Source organism: Bacillus rossius, chromosome 15 (genome assembly GCF_032445375.1).
Source record: "Bacillus rossius redtenbacheri isolate Brsri chromosome 15, Brsri_v3, whole genome shotgun sequence".
In the NCBI taxonomy this organism is placed as follows: domain Eukaryota; kingdom Metazoa; phylum Arthropoda; class Insecta; order Phasmatodea; family Bacillidae; genus Bacillus; species Bacillus rossius.
The window spans coordinates 4,785,267-4,810,807 of record NC_086342.1 but is presented as its reverse complement, the minus strand read 5'-3'; the positions used below and the strand labels follow the sequence as shown (position 1 = coordinate 4,810,807).

The 25,541-nt window shown below is 40.1% G+C and overlaps 1 protein-coding gene across 2 annotated transcripts in view; it reads left to right on the top strand.

The window, feature by feature from the left end:
- Positions 1 to 25,541, top strand: part of LOC134539231 (uncharacterized) — a 139,485-nt gene that overhangs the window by 39,880 nt on the left and 74,064 nt on the right. For both annotated transcript variants that reach the window (XM_063381028.1, XM_063381027.1), the window contains exon 2: positions 17,542 to 17,716. In XM_063381028.1, the coding sequence (XP_063237098.1) occupies positions 17,576 to 17,716 (141 nt within the window). In that variant the 5' untranslated portion in view covers positions 17,542 to 17,575. The remainder of the gene's footprint in view (positions 1 to 17,541; positions 17,717 to 25,541) is intronic.

Sequence of the window (25,541 nt, the reverse complement as noted above, 5' to 3'; positions counted from 1 at the left end):
TCTCTGATTACTGGCAGGGATCTATAAAACTTCACGTTATCATTTAGAAACATATTAGAACCGGAGTCTACCCTAACCAGTCATCTGGACGAAATCAACGCAAAAGTGAGCTCTGCGCATGCCCGTTATTTTGGCAACAGAACGGCAACGGATAGTACAACACCAAAAATCGGTTGCCTAAATGTAAGGGACTGGCCATGTCCTATCGTGCTCTAGGCACGCGGTCAGGGAACAGGTGTAGCATGTTCAACATGTGAACCCTTGTTGTTGTGTGTTGGAACACCGGCCTGAGTGAGACGGGGGAATGCAGGAGACGGGATGGTCGGGATTAAGGGTTGGTATCTGCAGTTTCAGGGGTTGTTGCACCCCTACCCGGGCACACACACGGTGCGCAGAGCTCCAGGAAAAACAACGCGATTTCTAAAAAAAATACACAAGATATCCGAGTGGGGTCTGCTTAAGAAAAGCATTTCAAGAGTTCGCCGAGGGCCGAAAATTACTTTCGATTTCGGATTTAAGTTTCTGAACTGTATTTTTAGAAGAGTTAAAAGTTGATAAAACGCGTGTTTTCAGAGTAATTTGTTAGGCATAAAACAACCGGTAAAGATTCTTGGAAGCAATTAAGGGCATTGCATTACACCTTTATCTTCATTTCTGGGCCATATAATGTCACGATCACCGCTCATGTGCACGACGAGAAGACTGCGCGCCAGTCCAGAGGAGACACCGCGCTAGAAGCACCAGCGAGCGTCGCGCACTAACACACACACACACCCCTGACGAGGCGGGCCCTTGAGGGAGGCAGGGAGCTACTTGCAGAGCACGAGCCACTCGTAGAGACCGGAAAAATTCGCGGGTTCAATGACCTGTAGGATGAACTCCATAGTTATACGAACACTCGGTCAAATGTCACCCACCCATTGGCTGCTGTCTTGCGAGACGCCCCAACGTAGCAGCCTGTGATACGATAAAGCATTGGTCGAGGTGTTTCTCATTGGCCCAGAGTCATCCAGGTGAGTTGTGAGCCAATAGCAGAGGCAGCACTGGGGTTTAACTATTTGTATTTTAGCCTGTCGCGAAATGAATTCGCGAATTTTTCCGGTCTCTACGCCACCCGTGAAGGGACGCAGCGGCGGCGGACGGAACTGCATCGCGTCACAGCGGCGGCGGCGGCGGCGGGGTGTTTACACGAGCGGCCGGCGGCGGCTATGTTTAGCGGCGGCGGGGCACCGGCTCGTCCAGCCGCGCAGCCCGCAGGCCGGTTCCTAGCCCGGACAGCTGGGAGAGGTTGGATAGTCCTCCACCGGACCACCGGTCCCGGTGTGATAGGCGCCAGCAATGCAGGCATTCTTCGCGGAAAAAAAAAACCTCTGAACGCTCATTAGACTGCAACAAGGTGTACCCCGCACCAACGGTTCCTTCCTTGTGATTGGCGGCCGTCTGAGAGAGAAGTCGTGACCTTGTTTGACCGAGCCACACAGGACGCGTATACTCACTCCCGCACTGAATCACTGTTATCTGTGCTGTACCAGTAGACATGCATCTGAAAGAAACTCACCCAAACGCGAGACACAGGCGATGCTACAGTGTTTTAACTTTCAGCTCGTTTCTGAATCTTTTCGCGAAATATGCATGCCCCTAACTGTGCCCCAAACATTGAAGCAGCAAAGAGGTAAACGTGTTTTGTAGTCTAGTCTATCGCGGAATGAATCAGCTAAATTTTACCGGTCTCTAAATATGAGATACCTGAACGAAGTGTTTTTCCTCCGCACTGACGTCATCACTAGGGCACATTTCTCGCTGACGGGCCGACCTTCGCTCCTGGAGTGTGTGTCAGGCGCGCAGGAATGCCAACACTCCGGCCCAGCTCCGCGCCGCTTTATTTCCGTCCGTCCGTCCGTCCGTGTCCTCCCATGTCCGTCCCCCGCAGTGTTGCCAGACGTAACCCGCACGATTCGCAATTCCCTGTACTTTCGGGTACAAGCAGTTCTCGGTTTGGGTGTCATTCAGGTACATAACACTATATATATACACACATACATACATACATTCATACATACTTACATACATACATACATATATACATACATACATACATACATACATACATACATACATACATACATACATACGATAAAGTAGTAGGTGAAGTAGTATAGCAGCGCCCAGCACCAAATTGTGTCTAGACGACCATCTTTATTTTTACTGTCTTTTGTGGGACACACAAGCTAGGAGAAAGTATCGACCGCATCAAATCAACGATACTTCACAAAAAGGGGGGAAAAAACACTGTGACATGCCCTAGCTCCAAGCACAAACAATGAATGAGATATACATACAAATGGTCTTTTTTTTTTAAAGTATGAAAACAAAATATTGCTGTCTTTTCTAATACAAAATCATAAACACTGGTATGTTAAATCACATAATAGCGTGTGTAACGTAACATGTTATAGCTTTAAACGCAATATTGCCCGTGCGTAGTATAAAAAATGCCTTGTTGAGGAGGGAAGGGGGTGGAATAATGTAAACGTCGAATACATCTATTCCAGCCACATGTGGAAAAAAAAAAGTATTTTCAATTTAAAGGTTGGAGTAAAATTATTGTAAACATTACCCGTGATATAAATACGGCGACGTAAATTTGTGTTGTGCTTTAATAGCGTAGCCGAGACTTGTTTTTTTTATGTGAGAGATATTTCTGATCCTGCCGTTGCCGCCCTACTGTTGACTTGATACTAGCTGCAACATGATTTTTTTATCCTTAGGAGTGTAACGTATCCCAGGTTGTTTTCACAAAGCCAGGGATGTTTAACGTCAGTTACGTTACTGCCAGGGCAAAGACTGTTTTCCGTCCTAATTGGTTTTCCATTCTAAGTGAATATTTTTTCAATAATTGTTTTACTAATATATATATATATATATATTTCCTACAATCGGGTGTATTCGCGTATCCGAGCCGAGCTTCTCGGGTGCCGGGTACAGAAATTGTAATTGGGGTACGTCTGGCAACACTGGTTGGTCCTCCGGCGGAGCGAGCCTCCAGCCACGCGTGGAATGCGCCCGTCAGCTCCGGGCGATGATTACCCCCTCCCCCCTTCTTGATTCCTTGCGTAGACAACAACCACTTCCCCACGCACCGGACCAACGGGCCGCCAGTTAACGGCGTCGTAACTCATTAACCAGAGCCGCGGGCGAAAATACGTCAGATTCCCAAGCTATACCTAGAGACCGGAAAAATTCGCTGGTTCATTTCGTGGTATGCTAAAATTAAAAGATTTATACCGTTGTGCTGCTTCTGCTATTGGTTCACTGTTAAATATGTAGGACTCTTGGCCAATTAGAGACAATCAATAAAAAAAAGTATCCAATCACAAGTTACCCACTTGAGACCCCTCAAAGTTCAGCACCCAATGAACAGGCGCCGTTTGTCCAAGTAGGCAGAGGATCATGGAGTCTATCCTGGAGGTCATTGAACTCTCGAAATTTTCCAGTCTCTAGTTATTGGGACCGGAAAAATAGACTCCACAGTCATCTGCATATTCAGCCAAATGTCCTCTTTACATTGGCTGTTAACTTGTGAAAAATCTTAACTAGGAAGCCTGTGATACGATACGCCTTTGCTAGACAGACTCTGGTTGGGCCAGACTACTTCAGCTAAACCGCAAAGCTATGAGTATTTGAAATTTAGGATATCGCGATGCGAATACGATAATTTTATTTACAGTTAGGGGCCCTGCAAATTTCGCGAAAAGATTCCGAGACTAGCTGAAAGTTAAAACACCGTATAATCGTCTGTTTTTCGTGTTTGGTCGAGTTTCTCTCAGGTACATGTCGAGTGTTACAACACCAATCACAGTAGTTCAGTACGGAAGCAAACGCGTCCTGAATGGACCGGACAAATAAGGCAACTGCTTCTCTTGCAGACGGCCGCCAATCATAAGGGCGAAACCGCTGGTGTGGGTATACCTTGTTGCAGTCTAACAGGCGTTAAGATATTTTCGCAACAAATACCTGCTACTATTTTTAGTTAAATAACTTTGTTTTCAAATATCCGATATTAATTACTAGAGACCTGCAAAATTCGCGGATTCATTGATCTCTAGGATAGACTCCACAGTCCTTTAAATACTCGCGGAAATGACACCTGTTCATTGGCTACTGACGCGTGAGACGTCTCAACTAGGCTGTCCGTAATTCGGCACTTTTTTGGTTTAGTGTTTCCCATTGGCTCACAGTTCCCCGGATAAAATGTGTGCCAATCGCAGAAGCGGTACGAAGGTATAGTTGTTTTTATGCTAGCCTATCGCGAAATGAATCCGCGAATTTTGCATGTCTCTATTAATTACGTAAGATTCTTGCTTGCTTCTATGTGTAAGTATAGTGTGATTCCCCGAACACTTCTAAACATGCAGATGTAATGTATATAATGATATGGTTCCGTTTTAATTATATGTTGGCACTGCAAAAATTCGTGGTTTCCATGACCTCTGGGATGAACTCCACGACCCTCCATGTACTGGAGCCAATTTACCCCCTGCTCATTGGCTATTGACTCGTGACACCTGTTAGCTTGGGGGGGGGGGGGGGGGGACTTTTGATTCGATACTTCTTTTGTCGAGGGTTTTCCATTGGTTTAGGTTCCTTCACACGGACTGTAGCCCTATCACTACAGACTGGAAAAATTCGCGGGTTCATTTCGTGATATGCTAAAATTCAAATATTTATACCGTTGTGCTGCTTCTGCTATTGGTTCACTGTTAATATGTAGGACTCTTGGCCAATTAGAGACAATCAATAAAAAAAAAAGTATCCAATCACAAGTTACCCACTTGAGACGCCTCAAAATGCAGCACCCGATGAACAGGCGCCGTTTGTCCAAGTAGGCAGAGGATCATGGAGTCTATCCTGGAGGTCATTGAACTCGCGAATTTTTCCAGTCTCTACCTATCACTGAAGCAGCAGAAAGGTATAACAGCATTTGGATTTTAGTCCATCGAGAAATGAATCCGGTCTCTACCCATAAATTTAAAAAAAAGGCCCAGAGAAGAAATTAGTTTTCTACTGTTTTACAATTTTTTTTTCATTTGTAGGGTTGGTTGCTTCTCGGAGACTGCCCTGCTTTTGTGAACAACCTTTGGTTCTCTGGCGTCGGTTGCGCGTCGTGTGTCCTTGGGTTGTCGCTCTCCTGGCTTTGAATATATATACTGTATAGAAGTCGCCAGCCCAGGTTAAAATTTCTAATACGGTTTTTGAGGTAGTTGGTTAATTCACCGCCGCAATCGCCACCATCTCTAGGGCATCGACTTGTGGTGGTCCCTAGCGGACAAGTGTCGAACTCTTCAAACACCCCTTCACCCTCCCTCCCGTTGAACGACCTCGAGCTGCAATGAATGATGGGTGGGGGGTGCGGGGAATGACAGCGGGCGACAAAGCTGCGCTCTAACGCGTAAATGACAACTAAGACGATACAGGGCGTTACGGCAGCGCACTGCAGCGGTGAAGTTCCCAAGCTGCTCATCATACGCTTCTAAAAAACGTAGAGTAAATCCTATCCACTCGCGACTTCTATATATATATATATTCAAAGCTCCTGGCGTGGCTCCCAAGCGCGACTCCAGCGAGCCTTGATGTAAGTGAGGGGGGGGGGGGGGGGCAGGCACTTGAGTCACGTGGTCGTGTGGGGCTGGCGCCAGGGTGGGCGCGGCGGTGTGTGCCAATCACGAGCGGAGGGAATCAGCGGGGCGCGAAATATTCATCCCAGGCTAGACCCATCTTGCTCTCAGATGCGGGCGTAATCTGTTCTTTTTTTTTACCACACACACACACACACACACACATTCATTATTCATTTATAGAGACCTGAAAAATTCGCGGGTTCATTTCGTGTTATGCTAAAATTCAAATAATTATACCTTATTGGTGCTTCTGCCATTGGTTCACTGTTGATCTGGAGGACTGAGGGGCCAATTAGAGACCCTCACTCATAGAAGTGTCGAATCACATGTTACCCAGTCGAGACGACTCACAAGTCAGCAGCCAATGTACAGTTGGCATTTGCCCGAGTCTATCCTGAAGTTCATTGAACCCGCGAATTTTTCCTGTCTCCATTCATTTGTCTTCAAGCTATCGGCTGGTGAAAGCAAACGACACGTCCGAATAAAATAAAAAAATCCATCAAGAATTTCATCAGTTTTTTTTTTTTTTCTCTCTGTGGGAAGGAGTTTCCCTCCGACGAAGGAAGGAAACTATCGGTGCAGGAACCTGCAGGGTTGCTGGTGACGTCTGGCAACTTGCCGCGCTTGTCTGGTGTTGCGTGTGTGCCCCTGGTCAGACCCTGGTCCGCGCGGCCCAAGGTCGCGCTCCGGAAATGCCTGCCTGGTCCCTGGGGCAGGGCGCTGCGGCTCTTCCAGGACTCCAGGACTCCTGGAATCAGCGGCTGATACACCGCAAAAAATAATGTTCTGTACTTTTACGAAAGATTTCCTTGGGAACCAGTCGTCAATAAATAGTTCGTAGTATTACAAGAAAGGTATTGGAATATTATCTTTGAAATATTTGTGCAATGGGAGTGCATGACTTGATGTAAGCTTTTGGACATACGCCATTGCTAAGGACATGTATGTCTGTAGAAGAAAACTACAAAAAACCAAAAGACAAAAAACACAAATTAAGCAAAAATTTGTTGTCAATAGGATATATACACCACATAATATTCCAATACAGGAATATGGTCAACAAACAAAGAAAAATGGACTAAGTGAACGAAAAAAACCCCCACAAATGATGAATTGAACCCCCAAAAAATTCGGCACAACAGTTGAAACGAGACAAAAAAAACAACACTTTTCGTTTTGTTGTGTTTTTGTCTCGTTTCAACTGTTGTGCTGAATTTTTTTGGGGTTCAATTCATCATTTGTGGGTTTTTTTTTTCGTTCACTTAGTCCATTTTTCTTTGTTTTTCTTTGTTTGTTGACCATATTCCTGTTATGGAATAGTATGTGGTGTATATATCCTATTGACAACAAATTTTTGCTTAATTTGTGTTTTTTGTCTTTTGGTATTTTGTAGTTTTCTTCTACAGACATACATGTGCTTAACAGTGGCGTATGTCCAAAAGCTTACATCAAGTCAAGGGTATTGGAATGCTGTACAACACGTGCATTTTTTTTGTTTGTTTTGAATATACGAGATAATAACTTGAGTATTCCATCGCAATTATTTCAAACCACTTAAAAGATAATCGACTATTCGATAATTTGACTTTTGTTTTTGTTTTATTGTGCATATCAAGGTCCGCAGTTGATACCGGGAAGCTATTTCGGAAACGGTTTACAAACAACTCTTTAGTTTTGAAGGTAGTGGGATAGCGCAAAGCATAAATGCTCGGGTAAGAATCCGAAACCAATATTGCTGCGAACACTATTTTTTAGTGATACAGTGGTTTCACGTAAATGTACAAATTTACAAAAAATATAGTATATATATATATATATATATATATATATATATATATATATATATATATGGGTGTGGCTGTGTCATGGACACGGACGTGTGTTGTACGTGAATATGTGTACGTAACAGGAAATATTTTGTATACAAAATATATAATACGCTATTTTATGTATGTTATAATCATGTTTGAACACTAAGAAGTCCTTCGGGTTTCCACGTTTTGTTTATGATAGCAACTATTTCCTTTCTTCGGGTTCAGGATAAAAACCAAGTAACCAAATAAATACCGTGTTATAACTTTATTAATTATAGGTCTGTGATACGAAAAGTATCACGTCAAAAAAAAACAACAATCCAAGATGGCGAGCGAGACCCCGGTCCAGGGCCGCTGTTGCGGGGAAGCCTTAATTTCACAGACGAGAGAGCCACACCCGAAGTTCCCCGAAATTCATGCTCTCTTTTTTTTTTTTCCGTACCACAACAGGTGTATTTATTTGGGGGGAAACCGTTTACGTGATTTCACAGTATCTTTAATGTAGCTATCCTAACCAAATCAACCGTCCACAATGTTTTAAAGTATTTATAATGTAGCTAACCTAGCCTAATTGACCATTAGTTATCATGAGTTACAATGAACAAAAAAAAAAAGCCGAAGATGCACGATCGGGCGTTTGGCTCTCTCGTCTGTGAAAAGAAGGCTTCCCCTGTTGCGGCAGGTCGGGAGCGTGTGGCGCCCCGTGGAAGCCGTCAGAAGCCTTCAGAGGCCGAGCCTCGCGCAGTCGACGGCCGCGCGCTAATCGGCGCCCCCCCCCCCCCCCGCCGCCCAGCCCCCGGTGCCATTTAGCGCAGTTAGTCACGCCCTCCTCCCTCTACCTCATGACGGACTTGCCTCACCGGCCGTCGCGCGAACAAAGAGACCGCCTTCGCACCCGGTGTTGCGACGAACAAGGTTTGCGTGCGTTTTAACTGTTTGTGCAAACTCTCGTGTTTCGACACAATGGCACATTGCTACCCCTCTCTTGCGTAGTGGCGCCGATACTTAGGTTAAAAAGAGGTGGGGGGTGGGGCAGGATATTATGCAAAAAAAAACCCTCTCTCGTTCGCAAGTTTGTATTTAATGACTACCGCTTAAAAATTGGAAGGAGGCGAGAATATATTATTTTATTCTAAATACGACAAAGACTACTTCGCGATAGACTAAAATCAGTATCACGTTTACTTTTTTTTTTGCTGCACAATTGATTGGGCCAGAGTTTTACCCGAAGGACTGTGGGCCAATGGAAAATCCTCAACGAAAGAAGTGTCTAATCGAAAGTATCCCAACTGGTGGCACGAGTCAGCAGCCAATGACCTCGCGTACAAAATTGATCGTGGAGTTTTTCTCAGAGGTCATTGAAACGGCGAATTTTTCGTGTGCCTAATCACTGTACGATAAACCAAGTCACGTACTTCTGCGAGTCACACGTGATTGGTTGGCCACTTATCCTCATTGTTTGTGACTGGGGTCGGTCGAGGGCACTGGTGAACCTTCACACGTTCACAATTTTTCCTCGAGAATAATTACTGGCAGCTTACAAGTAGAAAAATAAAGAATGTTAATGAGTAGGGACCGGAAAAATTTGCGGGTTCAGTGACCTGTAGGATGAACTCCATAGTTAGGGACACCTGTATTTCGAGAATACATTTCGTGTCAAGGTATGTCACAAAACACTGTAGCTTTTTCTTAGAGTAATGGCGAATCGTGTGCGTGCAGCAGTATAATATCCACATTCCCATTGGCCCCGTCAAGTGCGGGAAAACACCTCTCGCCGGCCACAGCCAATAACTACAAGAAAAAAAACTACGGTGTTTTGCGATGTACCTAGACACGAAATGTATTCGCGAAATACAGGTGTCCCTATCCATAGTTCTATGTACTCTCGGTCAAATGTCACCCACCCATTGGCTGCTGTCTCGTGAGACGCCCCAACGTAGCAGCAGCCTGTGATTCGATAAAGCGTTGGTTGGGGTGTTTCTCATTGGCCCAGAGTCATCCAGGTGAGTTGTGAGCCAATAGCAGAGGCAGCACTGAGGTATAACTATTTGTATTTTAGCCTGTCGTGAAATGAATTCACGAATTTTTCCGGTCTCTAGTAATGAGTAGAGACCTGAAAAATTCGCGGGTTCATTTAGTGTTATGCCAAAATTCAAATAATTATACCTTGGTGCGGCTTCTGCCATTGGTTCACTGTTAAGGGGCCTCCCTAGTAAAAATGTTTAGCGCGGTGGGCCACTGGCCACGTGCTACTGCCAGTGGTTGGGCGGGGCGATATACCTGAGACTGTCGCCTGCGCCGTGGTGGAGGGGGGAGAGGGAATTTCAGTGAGGGGGGGCGGAATAATGGGAGGGTTGTCATTGTGTGGAGTCCATTTGCTACTTATACCTGCGTTATCTGCGAACAAGATCGTGGCAAGAAAGGTGACTGTTTTTCCCTTTCGCTACATTCAACCAAAAGATAATGTTCTCATATTGCCTTGCTTGCTTCCTGACAGTGTTTATTAACTTGAAACATTAAATTAGTGAAGCGATCCAGTCCATATCCATGAAATGCAAACAATCGTCAATTCTGTTTAAAACATGTATTTTTATTTTAATTAACGTTCTACATAATTAAGAAATTTACATACATTACAAAAAATGCTGTCACCAACAATCGATGTGTTAGCTTGTGTTTTCAGGGGGGAAAAAATGCAAAAATTATATCATTAAAAAATTTTCCAACATTATACTTTCGAACTGACATTTGTGTGATGAATGGTTTTGCACGAACAGTTATGCTTTCATTCATAAAAGTATTCCGCACCGCGACGAGAAATCACGTCCTACTAATAATTGAGTAATAAAACTGGGAATAAAATGATGAAAATAATATTAATTATTTTTAATCTTAGACACAAATCAACTTTTTAAATCGCAATAACGACAAATAAATTTTTAACTTACTTCCTGAATAAAAAGTGCATGTCAAACTTACTTTTAAATTCTGTAAAGAAAAAAAATGTCAGGAACAAACAAGTGTTCCCACCAACGACACATCGTCAACTTTGTATTCTAGGGTTCACGTCGTATTTAGTTACACTAAATATTACTGCATATTATTATTTTCTGGCTCTTATTACACGTTTAGCATTTTATTTTATTTTTGCATATTTTTTAATGACTTTAACGTTGCATAATATGATGAATAAGTATACACGAATGAACTGGAATCACGTTTCGAGTTACATACAGACTGTTCACTACGAGCAGTGTAAATTTCTTAGCTGTTGCAACAGTGGCCTACAGGTGGATTCAGACTGCAGGCTTAGTCAGTCATGCTGAATCCACCTGAGTTCAGATTTTATCGAAGACAAGTGCGGGTGGTATGGAAGAACTCAGTGTGCACTGACTGTTGTGCTCAAGGTGTCAGTGAAATGTATAGCTGGAATCACGGGCGAAAATTTGTAGGATTCCCATGAGGCCCACGGGATAACGTGAAGATTTTGCAAATGCAAGCGGGGCCCCCTCAGACGGACTTTTTTATTTCAGGGAGGTTCGGGCCACCCTGAGATTCTCCCCTCCTCCCGGAATCTACGCATGCAGCTGGAATTAATTATTAGCCAAGTACGTCATTTGGTGCTGTATTTAGGCTGTCAAAGAAGATACGAAATATGGCTGCTTTGATAATTGACGATAACTCCTTTTTATTGTGGAATAGTACTTACCCATCTACAAATAAATCCCTAAATATACCACCACTAATGTTGGGGATTTTCTATACAAACTATCAAAATAATTTTGGTTTCGTCACTGTCACTAGCTATTATTGTATCATACGAAAACATGTATGTTTTGTGTATTAATTTACGGTATTCATCTCTGTCAAAAAAATATATTTTTCGATAATAGAGTGTAAGCAAGATAGAATACAATGGCTAATTTTAAAATAAAAATGGAATAAAGTATTTTTTGCTTGCAGTAGTTCAAATTTTTGAATTAATTTAGTTGTTTGTTTAAAAAACCCTTCTAAAATCAATGAAACTACCTACTTCCTTAATAGATAAATAGTGCTTTAAGATCACACGCTTTCATAAATATTTAAACGCCAACATTTAAAATGTAGATTTCACATAATGATAAAATCTTATCTATTTTCATGGTCACGCCTAATGGAAATAATACACAACAATTCGTCATATATGTTTTTTATGCTTTTAATAACTACTCTACACATGAGCAAATTTCAATATACATAAAACTGAGGAACTCTGCATTACATTTTTAATCTGTGTACGACACTAACAGAAATTGAAGCATAAAACAACATTTTAATTTTTTAATTAATAAGTATTTCATCAACGTGAGCTTTGCTTTCATCTCAATGAAGCCACTCTACATAGAGGAAGTGCACATGTATTCAGTCTTAACATTAGACCCTCCGGATCACAGATTAAACGAATGAATGGAATTCATAACATTACACAGGGTTTTATGACATATTTTCCCTTCTACTCAATCGCAACATCTCACTTAGCGCGTAAAATGGTTTCAGTAAACATAACATAAAAAATATTCCCCCCATGTACAGTAGAGGAAACTAAAATGTTTGGAACACTGTAAACTAATTGTATTGTCATTTCTGTAGTCGCTCGAAGTGGCAAACTATGTATCTTTGTTCAATAAAACGAAATATTAAAACAAACAAACAATAACATTACGTTCAGACAATTCGTTACGTGAAGTGAATGTAATAAAATACACAAGACAGTTACACACACCATTACCAAAACACAATCCCATAAAAAACAAAATATTACATGTCGACTTAAAATTATTATTATTCACCATGATTATTTCTTGCGGGTAGCCAGTAACAAAGGGACACAATTTTTATTCATTTAATTAACTTTGACAAAACTTGTAAAACCTGGCATGAGCAAAGTAAGCTGATTCACAATTTTATTTTGCGTCAAAATATTAAACATCAACTAGTAATGAATTAAGAGTATGCTTCGCTTGGTAGAACACCGAATATAGTCATCTCCAGGTATTAAACTGAATTTTGAAAGAGGGACTCAAGTTTCTGAAGAAGTTGTTAACTTTCCTGATGATCCATCGACAGTTCTTAAACGGTCTCATCGTCGGGATGTCGAGCTTGGGACCTTTTTCCTCACCATAGTCCCGTGATCTGTTCTACCATTCGCACAGCTATCCCAACCTATACAAATAGCCCAGTGATACTACTCCCGTTGCTTCTATCATGGAGCTCGCCCGCAGTCGTACTTCCCTATCCAGCCTGCGTAATACACGCGTCCTACCTGCTAGCCGCCAAGAACGCGTCCATTTGTGAAAAAGCCTCACCCGCCAACAATACTAACTCATTAATTATAATATGCAAAACATAAAAACATTACATATGCGATAAAACAAAATTTGCTGCTGTCATAAGCCGAAGAAAAAGAATCAATTTGAAATATAACATAGACAGATAAATCTAAAATGGAGTTATCGATAGTAATGTTTTAATAAACAGAATAATATATGTCGTATTACACTAAATACGTGTTCTTACTGACAACCGAATTTAAAAATAAATTAAATTACTTTTTTTTTCTTTTTAAACCATAACCGCATAGAAGAAACAATACTTTTGATACAATTTTTTGCATAACTATACGACAGGACTAAAAGTACATTGTACGTAATAAGTATTTGCTTATAGGAATTAATGCTGCAGAATATACGAATAGATTCAAATGCATAGAATTTAATATATTGTCAAATTTATTTGGAAATATGCATGTAACAAAAGATTGAATTTGAAATGAATTATCTGTTTTTAACTACAAATATAATTTTATCATATCTCACTTTCATTCAAACTTAGGAGTGTCATTTTCAACAACAAAATAGTCACAACTACACTTAAAAATATTTTAACTTGATACTTATATTGTATAACTTTTGATGAAATTTAATGTTAAGGGGTTCATTTAAGTTTGTAAGGAAACATAAATACAACGTTCAAAATAAATAACAAAAATTTTGTGTAGTTAGGAGCTCCGCGTCATGCAAATAAAGGAAAGTTAAACTTTTCAGTATACGGCTGCAATAATTATAGAGGAAAATGTTATTTATTCTTTACTTTTAATTCCCGTTTGGAGAAAATAAATCGAAAGTATAAAGTTGAAGTTCAATATCGCTTGTCAAGTAAGTTCAAGAACAAAATTAAAAAAAAGAAAATTTGTTTTCTTGAATCTACTTTTTTCAGAAAAGTATACATACATACAATATTATTATATTATAAAAATAAAATTTTTTAGTCCTTAAGTATAAATTACTGAAATATTTTTTAGTTAATTAATTTTTTCATGCGAAGAAATATTTAATTGTTAAAATCACGAGAACATAATTTATTATATTTATGTATTCCAAAAGCTTATGTTAAAGATCGACTATATGCTATTAAATTTGCCCAAAAATTTTACTGAAATAGGAGAGCATTACAAAAACACAATTTAACTAATGTAGGTATTATAACAATAAGTTATGTTCATAAACTATATTAATGGGAAACAAATATTTATCATTTAATTATATGCAACTATTTTCCTTTGAGGTAAAAATTGAGGTATATTTAATGTAATAAGTAAATCCTCTCATAAAATTTACTGAAACTAATATTCTTCATTGTCCGTCATATTATGATTCCAAACAGTTTAAATCAACTGAAACATGAAATAAAATAGTAAGGTTAACCATGAGGTGTGGAAGAAATTAGAGATTACTTTGTAAAATGTTTTAAAAATTTCTCATGAAATATTGTGATTATTATGTTCGTACATAATGTAAAAAAAAATTCAATACATGAAATTCAACACATACTTTGTATTGCAAGTTATTAAACATATATTTTAAAAACACATGTGCGTATCTAAGTCGAATTGTTATGTAATACATGATGAACATTACCGATACAACTTCCCTTACAAATAACTTTCACCCAAAGATAAGGCCGTGGACAAATTAGGTATACACACTGGTCGCACGAGGAGCTGAAATAAGTAATATAAGAAAGCCGGCCGGAGTAATTCTTTTCAAGCCAAAGCTAAAAGTAATGGATGTTGTTTGTCTAAAGCAGGCAGTGAAATGACATACAAGTTTACAGAATAGCCATATAAGATCTTTGACGCTTCTTATCCCGTCAGTGGACTGTACGCGAAGAACCAACTGCATCATGGCCCGCCGCCAGTTTTATACTTACGTATGAATACACTTGTAAACGTTGGTTTGTATACTTATTTATGTTGCCGACATCGATAGGTATTCTTTGGCAGCTCGATGTGGATTCATTCGAACACGTTTGCGCTAAACACGACATATTTTTACATGAGAGTGACATCGCGCACTGAAAAAAGTTGCAGGTCTGTAACGCAACAGTGATACAAATATTACATAGTTCGAACATTTTCTGGAGCACGACATTCACTTTGGGTAATGCTAAGCTACTTGATAGGTACCCTTTACCCGCTTTAAAAGTGATAACTTAAAAAAAAAGTGTACATGAAAGCAGACTCAGCCATATGTTTATTGCTGTTGTATTTGTCATAAACCTACCCTACGTTCAATACGGCCTGTAAGTAGAACCATGTTTTTTTTTACTTGTGTACAAGCTGTGGTTGTAAAGCGAATTTATATTCTTAGTTAACTAACGTCTATCATAACATATTTGGAATAAGGCTACCTTAATTTTTTTTCTAGATTGCTATATTGTTATATATATAAGTATTACTTAAACGGAAATATCTGGTAATAAAAATAAATGAAAAAAAGCATGAAAGGTTAAGGATTATTTTTTTTCAACAACAAATAATTTATGGTTTAACTGCTTTGTGTACTATCTAAAAACAGAACAAGCTTTCAAAATTTCTTTGATTATCCGTTATAGTTATGTTTGGTTTTAACTCATAAATATTTAAGTTGATTGCCAACGTCACGAATGTACAATAATTTATTTCACACCGCTCCGGGTTGCAGGTAAAGTAACAGGCGTGCAATTTGATCAGAAACACGTTATACTTATTCAGGCCCTTTAATTGGGCGTGACGGACCATGCGCCAAATATGTAACAATTATAAGTAGGTGAAGTATAAAAAAATAAAGAACTTGAATGCAAAATAATGCATATAACAAAAATAATTTGCAAGGTTCTTTCGTGGATGTTGTAATGTGTGGGCAATATTTACTTAATTTTGGTTTTGGGATAAATTAATTGTGGTTTAAATTTTTTTAATAATTTTGTATAATTGCTGTAAAAAATTTATTTCCTGCCCTTATTAATTAATTGAGCTGTAGAAATAAGTTTATCTGAAAATTTACGTCATCTTTATTAAACATTGCCACTAATTATACTTTTTAACTTCAAAATGGTTTTTGAATTTTGTAATTAATAACGTACCATCCATAACTACATATGTGAGCGATCGGTCACTGACCTCATCTTCAATCCTCCTCGTGATTCCTGCGCCAGGAGAAACATTTACATAATTCTGACTAGCTTATTTAATATAGAACTTCCCTAGTTTTTATTTTTTTATATATCATCCCATGAACATTTTTAAAACAGTGCAGGCAATCAGATATCTATCTAACCATAAAGCATAGCAAAATGACATTTAGTTTTCAAAATACGATTTTTCTTTTAATTTAAAATACATTTTATATAAAACCTACATTTTTAAGTATCAAAACTTTTGTAAATAGTTAACCATTTGGTTAATACCAGTATAAAATTTTTCCCCGGCATTGTAAGATGTGTAAAATTATTTTGGAAAACTAAAATAATTTTAAAAAATATTGGGTGGTATAATAATTGTTTCTTGAATTTTTATTAAAAATAAAAGGAAAAACAATGAAGTGTATTTTCATGTTAAAAATTAAATATAAATTTTGTCGAATTAGCTAGCGAGACTGTAAAGCCACCAATAAATAGTTTGTAGGACAACTTTCAATGTGTTGATTGATTAGTTTCAATACTTTATTTCGTAATACATGATCTAGTATGGTAAGCTTTAGGATATTTGTAGTTCAAACAAAAGCAATGTTTTAGAGATACACGAATATAGTCACAGAGTAAGTCGAGCACATGGTACTGTGGCGAGGCACACTAAAAGCAATTCTGAGAATTTCTTTCGGTCACGGGATTATCTTTTACGGGTGCCGGTTGTGGGTTGTCTCCCTCTCACGCACGCACGCACACACAGTTAGCCTGCCTCCCCTCCGGCCACGTGTTCCTCCACCCGGCTACCTGAGCTGTGGCCTGCGAGCTGGCTTCGCCGAGCGGCAGCACGAGACGGTGGAAAACTTTCAGGATTAGCGGAAATTGTGGAAAAGATATCTCGGAATTCAAAGCGACGACTATATGTTTTAAATACATGAATTTCTTCAGAAAAAAATTATCTTTTTTTCTAGACTTGTACTTTTTTTCTGTCATTCTCCTAAGCAGTATAAAATGGCCCCAAAGTTGGACAAGTTGGTGATTTTTTATTTCATATTTTGATAGAAAAAAACAAAAATGTAAAAGTATACAGAGAATTCGTGTATTATCTTCTCGTGGGTGAAAAATTTTAAGATTCGTAGTGTCGATTAATAAAGTCCCATCATTATTTTAAAAACATAGTGTTCCGCTAACTTCTGATGCTACTAGGGAGGCCCCTTAATCTGGAGGACTGAGGGCCAATTAGAGACCCTCACTCATAGAAGTGTCGAATCACAGGTTACCCAGTCGAGACGACTCACAAGTCAGCAGCCAATGTACAGTTCGGCATTTGCCCCGAGTGTGTAGAGGATATTGGAGTCTATCCTGAAGTTCATTAAACGCGCGAAATTTTCCGGGCTCTACTCGTTGTTTGTGACTGGGGTCGGTCGAGGGCACTGGTTGAACCTTCACACGTTGACAATTTTTTTTCTCGTGAATAGTTGTCGACAGATTCCAAGTAGAAAATAAAAGGATGTGACGAGGGAGATGCGGGTGGTTGCTGACTGTCCATGGTGGCGTGCTGACAGGTGGGCTCGCGGCCATGCCGGCGCCGCGCCCGTGATGACGTCGCTGCAGCAGAAGAGGCCGGCCGGCCGCCACCCCGCCCCCCCGCACGAGCCCACCGCCGCCCCCGGCACCGCCGCCAAGGGGCTGCTCAACGCCCCCGGCCAGAACAACTGCTTCCTCAACAGCGCCGTGCAGGTCAGTGGTCTCGGCCCTGTCTCCAACTGCACAGTGTCCAGGAGAGACTGTCTCCAACTGTACAGTGTCCAGGAGAGACTGTCTCCAACTGTACAGTATCCAGGAAAGAATGTCCCAACTGTTCACAGTATCCAGGAAAGAATGTCCCAACTGTTCACAGTATCCAGGAAAGAATGTCCCAACTGTACACAGTATCTAGGAAAGAATGTCACAACTGTACTCAGTATCCAGGAGAGACTGTCCCAACTGTACACAGTGTCCAGGACAGACTGTCCCAACTGTACAGTATCCAGGAAAGAATGTCCCAACTGTTCACAGTATCCAGGAAAGAATGTCCCAACTGTTCACAGTATCCAGGAAAGAATGTCCCAACTGTACACAGTATCTAGGAAAGAATGTCACAACTGTACTCAGTATCCAGGAGAGACTGTCCCAACTGTACACAGTGTCCAGGACAGACTGTCCCAACTGTACACAGTGTCCAGGAAAGAATGTTACAATTATACACAGCGTCCAGGAAAGACAGTCACAACTATACATTTTAATAACATCAACTGCTAACGTCGTAGAGTTTTGATTCAAGGTCACATTTAAAAAGTACAGTAACTCAAACAGTTTTAGATAAGTGTGTGCGCGAGTAGTACTGCTTTGTTGTTTTCTCGCTCGCAGCGCGAAGGAATGACTCTTTCCTCAATTAGTAGAGAATGTACCTGTAAACTTTATTTGGCAACAGGATGGAGTCCCTCCCCATTGGAATCTCTTTGTACGAGAGTGGTTGAACTTCCAAGTCCCTTGGTCGTAATGGTCGAGACTACAGAGCTCTTTTTCGCTGGCCTCCACGTTCACCTGACATAACGCCATGCGATTTTTTTTTTTCCTTTGGGGCTTTATAATATATCGAGTCTACGTTCCGCCGTTACCTAATGATTTGAAAGAGTTGAAACACAGAATTGAAGCGGGTATTGCTTCCATTACTCCGGACTTGTTAACCAACCAAAGTGTGGGAAGATTGGACTTTAGGTTAGATGTGTTCCGTGTAACTAAAAGTGCATATATTGGACATTTGTAAGAAAAATAGGTTAGTTTACCTTCAATTTTATGTATGATTTGTTGTAAATAGTCTTAATTAAACTGTTATAACATACAATTGAAACTGGGACATCCTTTTATGGACACCGTTTGACAATGGATTTGGAGGGATCGTATTGGACGGAATATGGCTTCCAATTTTTCTCCTCCACCAAATAAATTAGAACAGATAAATATGTTTTAAATCATGTCACACTAATATAGTTAATTTTTCGTCTGAGCTTTTTCAAATTTTTCCATTGTTATCTCATTTTGAAATTAAATAATGCGTCACAGGGCTAGGCGAAATTTTTGAACTTTTTAAACATGTATAAATTTAACTTATAGTAATATACGTTACATAATAAAAATAAACATTCAATGATTTTTAAAAGTTACAGAACCATAATTTACTTTGTACGAATAACCTTATTTCGCATACATCATTCATTTTAAAAATTAGTTTATTTATTTCACTTTTATGACCTCTTGGATCACCCCTGCTGTGTTCCCTCGCCATTTTTAATATTCGTTGTGATGTTTTTGGCGTTATATTCTAAATAGAACAGGAATATTCATGTAAAATTACAGATACTTGCAAATTTGTACATTTACGTGAAAACATCTGTATCAGTACAAAATTGTGTTCGCAGTAATACTGGGTTCGTATTCTTACCCGAGAATGCTTTGTGTTAAAGTTATTTATAAACGTTTGCCTGAATAGCTTTCCAGTATTAACTGCGCTCGTTAATAAGTATAATAGAAATAAAAAAATTCAACCATTGAATATTCTGTTATATTTTTCATAGTTAAAAAAAAGCTTGAATGAAACATCAATTAAAATAGAATATTATCCGCCAGTTTTCGTAAAAAAAAGTATTAGAATTATCTTGAAAAACGTTTTTCATATATGCAAAAATAACTGGGTTGCCTGCAGTTGGCAGCAGTGTCGAGAGTCTAGGTAGTCTGCAGTTAGCAGCAGTGTCGATGGTCTGGGTTGTCTGCAGTTGGCAGCAGTGTCTAGGGTCTGGGTGGTCTGCAGTTGGCAGCAGTGTATAGGGTCTGGTTGTCTGCAGTTGGCAGCAGTGTCGAGGGTCTGGGTTCTCTGCGGTTGGCAGCAGTGTCTAGGAGCCAGGTTCTCTGCAGTTGGCAGCAGTGTCGAGGGTGTTGGTTCTCTGCAGTTGGCAGCAGTGTCTAGGGTCTGGGCTGCCTGCAGTTGGCAGCAGTGTCGAGGGGCCGGCGCGCCGGGCGGTTGGCAGCAGTGTCCTTCTTCCCGCGACACCAGAGACGCGCGTGTGTGGGACGCCGTGGGGTCTCGGGCCGGGCCGTTGACCCCTCGCTCTGGGACTCGTACCCGCGGCACGTCCACTAGGTCGAGTATCGCACGCCCCTCGGCTCCTCTAGGGGGCTGGCGGCGGGCCAAGCCTCGCCCTGCTCACGTGACGGGAGTGTACTAGCTGCTCCCCCTGCGAACACACATCCCTTACACCCCCACGGAGGTCATTCGATGGGTACTTACTCCCAACCCTTCTGCAGTAGTCGAAACAGACTAAAAATACGTGTATGTACTATGCTTAGAGACCTGAAAAATTCGCGGGTTCATTTCATGTTATGCTAAAAATTCAAATAATTATACCTCAGTGCGGCTTCTGCCATTGGTTCACTGTTAATCTGGAGGACTGAGGGCCAATTATAGACCTCCACTCACAGAAGTGTCGAATCACAGGTTACCCAGTCGAGACGACTCACAAGTCAGCAGCCAATGTATAATTGGTATTTGCCCGAGTGTGTAGAGGATATTGGAGTCTATCCTGAAGTTCATTTAACCCGCGAATTTTTCCGGTCTCTAACTATGCTGTACGTGGGTCCGTCATTTTCGTGCACTGACTTCCGTTCCGTTTTCACGAAATTTGTTTCTACCAAATGCCGTACTCCGAGAGAGCTAAGCTAAGATGTTTCACGCGTCAAAACTGAAGTGCAGAATTTCGGCGAAAACCTCGGAACGAAAAAGCATACGAGTTTTTTTTTTTTTCCTTTCTTGTCCTGAGCAATCAATAGGGGGCATGCAGATTTCGCGAAAAGATTTCGAGACTAGCTGAAAGTTAAAACACTGTAGTATCGTATGTGTTTCGTGATTGGGTGAGTTTCCCCCAGCTACATATCGATTGTAACAACACCAATCACAGTAAGTCAGTGCGGAAGCAAACGCGTTCTGAGTGACCCGGTCAAATAAGGCAACGACTTCTCTCGCAGACGGCCGCCAATCACAAGGAAGAAACCACAGGTGCGGGTATACCTTGTTGCAGTCTAATAGGCGTTCAGATCTTTCCGCGAAAAATGCCTGCCCCTAGCAATGAACTCTCTCTGAGCTAACGAGACTCAGTTTCCCCCCGCCGACGATCAGATCTGCTCCGCTGGTCCCACGAATCGAACACAGTGTGTCGGACACATCTCAGTGACGTGATACTTCTTGAGGCGTACCTGCGACGTTGCAGGATCGTCGACGGAGAAATCTCTCGCCTCTTCTCGGGCGACTCTGAGGGAGGCAGCGCGGCGCCTCATCTGAATTGATAATCCGGCCGGTGGTGAAATAATTTTCCCGTCTATTGATTCCTCATGCTAATGGATAATGTTGACTGAGTAGCTTCCCCGTCCACCTGCTAGGACGCCGGGGGAAGAGGAGTAGTAGTTTCGTAAATGCTGAAAACTCGTTTGGTGACGTTCTCCAGCGGATATTTCCTGCGCGCGAAGCAGTTTCAGGCAGCCGATCCCGGACACATCGGTTCCAGTCTGTTGGCCGATACGATCACCAATCATCCACTCCCCTTCTTCCCTTCCTGCCCTTCCTGTTGGAGAGTTTATCGGCCCACACGTGGGATAACACACTGTTAGAAATAACAGTCAGCGGCTGTGGGATAACACGCTGTTAGAAATAACAGTCAGCGGCTGTGGGATAACACGCTGTTAGAAATAACAGTCAGAGGTTGTGGGATAACCCACTGTTAGAAATAAGTCAGCTACTGTGAGATAACACACTGTTCGAAATAACAGTCAGTTGTGTAGGGTAAAGAAATAACAGTCAGCGACTGTGGGATAATTCACTGTTAGAAATAACAGTCAGCGGCTGTGGGATAACACACTGTTAGAAATAACAGTCAGCGGCTGTGGGATAACACGCTGTTAGAAATAACAGTCAGAGGTTGTGGGATAACCCACTGTTAGAAATAAGTCAGCTACTGTGAGATAACACACTGTTCGAAATAACAGTCAGTTGTGTAGGGTAAAGAAATAACAGTCAGCGACTGTGGGATAATTCACTGTTAGAAATCATAAACAGCGGCTGAGGGATAATGCACTGTAGAAAGAACAGCGGCTTTGGGTTAACTCACTGATTGAAACGAATATGTGAGAAAATTTTTCGAACATCGTGTTAAAGCAGCCGATAGGTAGCCGTCTTTAATGATGTAGTGTCGGAAGTTATTTAAACCGTCGAAGAGAATTTATCTTGGCTATGGATGAACTCAGCCTATAAATGTAGTAAATGTAAGGCGTTTAGTGTTGATTAAATCCTGATTGAGTAGTAGTACCACACTGAGAGAAATGAGCAAATAATGGCAAAAAAAACCAGTCCTTGTAACAGGTTCATAAAGTAGTAGTAGTAGCACATAAACTTCAGAATCATCAACAATTGATTTTTCACTTGTTTTTCTTACATTGAACCAGGAAACATTAACAACGTATAATAAGTTATATCTAGGAATCAAACATAAAATTACATACTTAGAAATTAAAAATTACAGCAATTACGGACGAATCTACCAATTTAATATTCAATTTTAATACTTACAAACTATTTAAAAATAATGTTTAAAATATAAAAAATATAGAAATATAATTAAATACTTACTCAAGCATATTAAATGTGGTTATATATATATATATATATATATATATAAATTCTTTTCTTTTCCCCATAGATTATTTACACAAGATTTTTTCAGTAGGCCTATATTTACATTCACATAAGCAAGTCTGCGTGGGGAATTTGAACTTTATTAACCATCTTATGAAAAATAATTACAAAATAATACAATAAACTAAATAAAACAAATAACAAATATTTAAATGTTATTTAAATGTTATGGTATGTTACCTGCAACCGTATCATTTGTCTTGGGGCTTTCGTTTTCCGAAAGGTGTTTTTTTCCCGCGAGGTAAATAAACACATGAGCTCGAGAGATCTCGATAACCTACAAAATGGACGTAAACTGAGCTGCCGCTGTTGGAATGCCACACGCCACAAACACGTTAGGCCGGGCGCAGTAGCGGGCAGGGAGGCAGTGGAACCGGTTGGTCGGCCCGGAGACTGTCGGCACCCCCACCCTCCTCTCCCGAGTCAACGGGCCCCGCATCACTTAGAACTGTCATAACTTAGAAATACACAACTTAGAACAGTCATAACTTAGAAATACACAACTAAGAAACACACAACTTAGAACCTTTATAACGTAGACATACACAACTTAGAACAGTCATAACTTAGAAATACACAACCTAGAACCGCCATAACTTAGAAATACACAACTTAGAACTGCCATAACTTAGAAATGCACAACTTAGAACCTTTATAACTTAGAAATACAGAACTTAGAACCTTTATAACTTATAAATACACAACTTAGAACCTTTACAACTTAGAACCGTCATAACGTAGAAATACATAACTTAGAAATACACAACTTAGAACTATTATAATTTAGAAAAAGGCTTATAACTGTCATAATTTAGAAAACACAGCTTAGAACTGTCATAACTTAGAAACACACAACTTAGAACTGTCATAACTCAGACATTCATGACTTAGAACAGTCATTTAGAAACACGCAACTTAGAACTGTCATAACTTAGACAATTCTATATTGTGTGTTCGTAAATAATCCTTGAGAAATTTTAAAGATGTCGGTTTGTTTGTGGATAATCGCGCGTATTTTTTTTTTTTTTTTGGTGTTGACAGATATTAGAAACTTATGACTAAAACGAGTGGGTGTTAATCAAGTTTTATTACTGAGTAACTGTTCATATAACACCCGAGGCTGTTATAAAAAATAGTTTAGAGTGTTCTATGTACAGATCATTCTGTTGCGGGTACTGGAGTTTGGTGACTGCTAAAACCTATTACAAAATTATTATGATATCCGGAGTCATTTTTATTGACGTTTCTTAGGGCCCTTCCACACAGGACAAATATTTAACAATAGAGTTGGAAATGTGGTATTGGACGGAAAATGGGTTCCAATTTTCTTCACCAAATAAATTTGGATAGATAACCTTTAATATGTCATACTTTCAAAGTTTATTTTTGGTCAGCGGTATCTCAAACTTTTAAATTTTCATTTCAATTTTGAAATTAAATAATGCATCACAGTGCTCGATAAAAAATTTTTAGCTTGTGATATTTGTGCATTAAATTTGTTTTTTAATGTATAAATTAACATTACAAAAATATTTGTTACATAATAAAATAAATGTTAAGCAATTTTTTTTAAATTACAGAAACATAATTTCCTTTTTACACAATTTTTTTTTCTCAACGGACATTCATAACAACGTCATTTTTGTTATTTTTATTTTTATAACCTCCTTAATCGTCCACGTGTTCCCTCGCCATTTTTAAAAAGATTCGTTGTGGCGGAAGTGGATGTAATTTCCGTTTTCTCTGCACTCGGGTTTGATTGTCCCAATTGCACCCAACACACAAGATATTTTGGAACCCCTTCGTATATGTAAACAATATTTTGTGGAAACTCATGTCATCCAACTTTAAAAAAAAAAAAAAACATGACTGCCCTAGTGACGTCATAACCCTCCAACTTGACTGGACGAGATACATGTGGAAGGTGCTGGAAGCGGAAATGTGACAGCGCGCGTGGTCGGGAGCGGCGGAGTGATATTCGTCGCATCGCAAGTCGCGTGCGCGGTCGGGAAATAGTCACCCGGTCAGGTTCTTATCTTGGGAGGGGGTCGGGGGGTTTTGTCGTGTGAAGTGTTTGCGCAGGTGTGGTTCGTGCCCGGGAATAACTCTGATTGGCCCGCGGGGCGGGAGGAGACGAACAAGAAGAAGAAGAAGAAGAAGAAGAAGAAGAAGAAGAAGAAGAAGAAGAAGAGAAAATAAAAACAGCCACTTATCGTTTCCGTCGACGGAAGCGAGATGCGCGCACGTGGACAGTCAAGCTCGGAAAATAAGTTTTTTTTTAGGGGGTGGGATGGGGTGAGGGGGAATCAACTGAACAGGCGGGAATATGGCCAACATAAAGAAAACCGTGACGTTGAGTAATGCCAACATCAAAAAAATAAAACACAGAATTTTTTTAATCATGACAAATAATAATAAAAAAAGCTATTCTTCAACAATTGCGCGACTTATCAACGGCAAATAATTTTACCGTTGAAAATAATTAATGACAGAACAAGAAATGCAAAGGTGTTGAGTTTAAATTTCAGAAATATCACTTTCAATAACTATAATTGACGAGGGGAAAAAAAAAAAACAATATTGCGTGTGAGACCGAGTCATTAGTGTAATTTTAAAGACTAGAGAAGTATTCCGTTTTAAATTTTTGTAATGCAAAAGTCGCCAATGGGGTGAGGAAGAAGTAGCACGCACTCATTGTAGAAAACCACCAAAACAAAAACACACCCCCTTAAGTAAGGTCCTGGCTGCAACAATGGCAAGGATATTTTTAAAAGTTAGTCCATC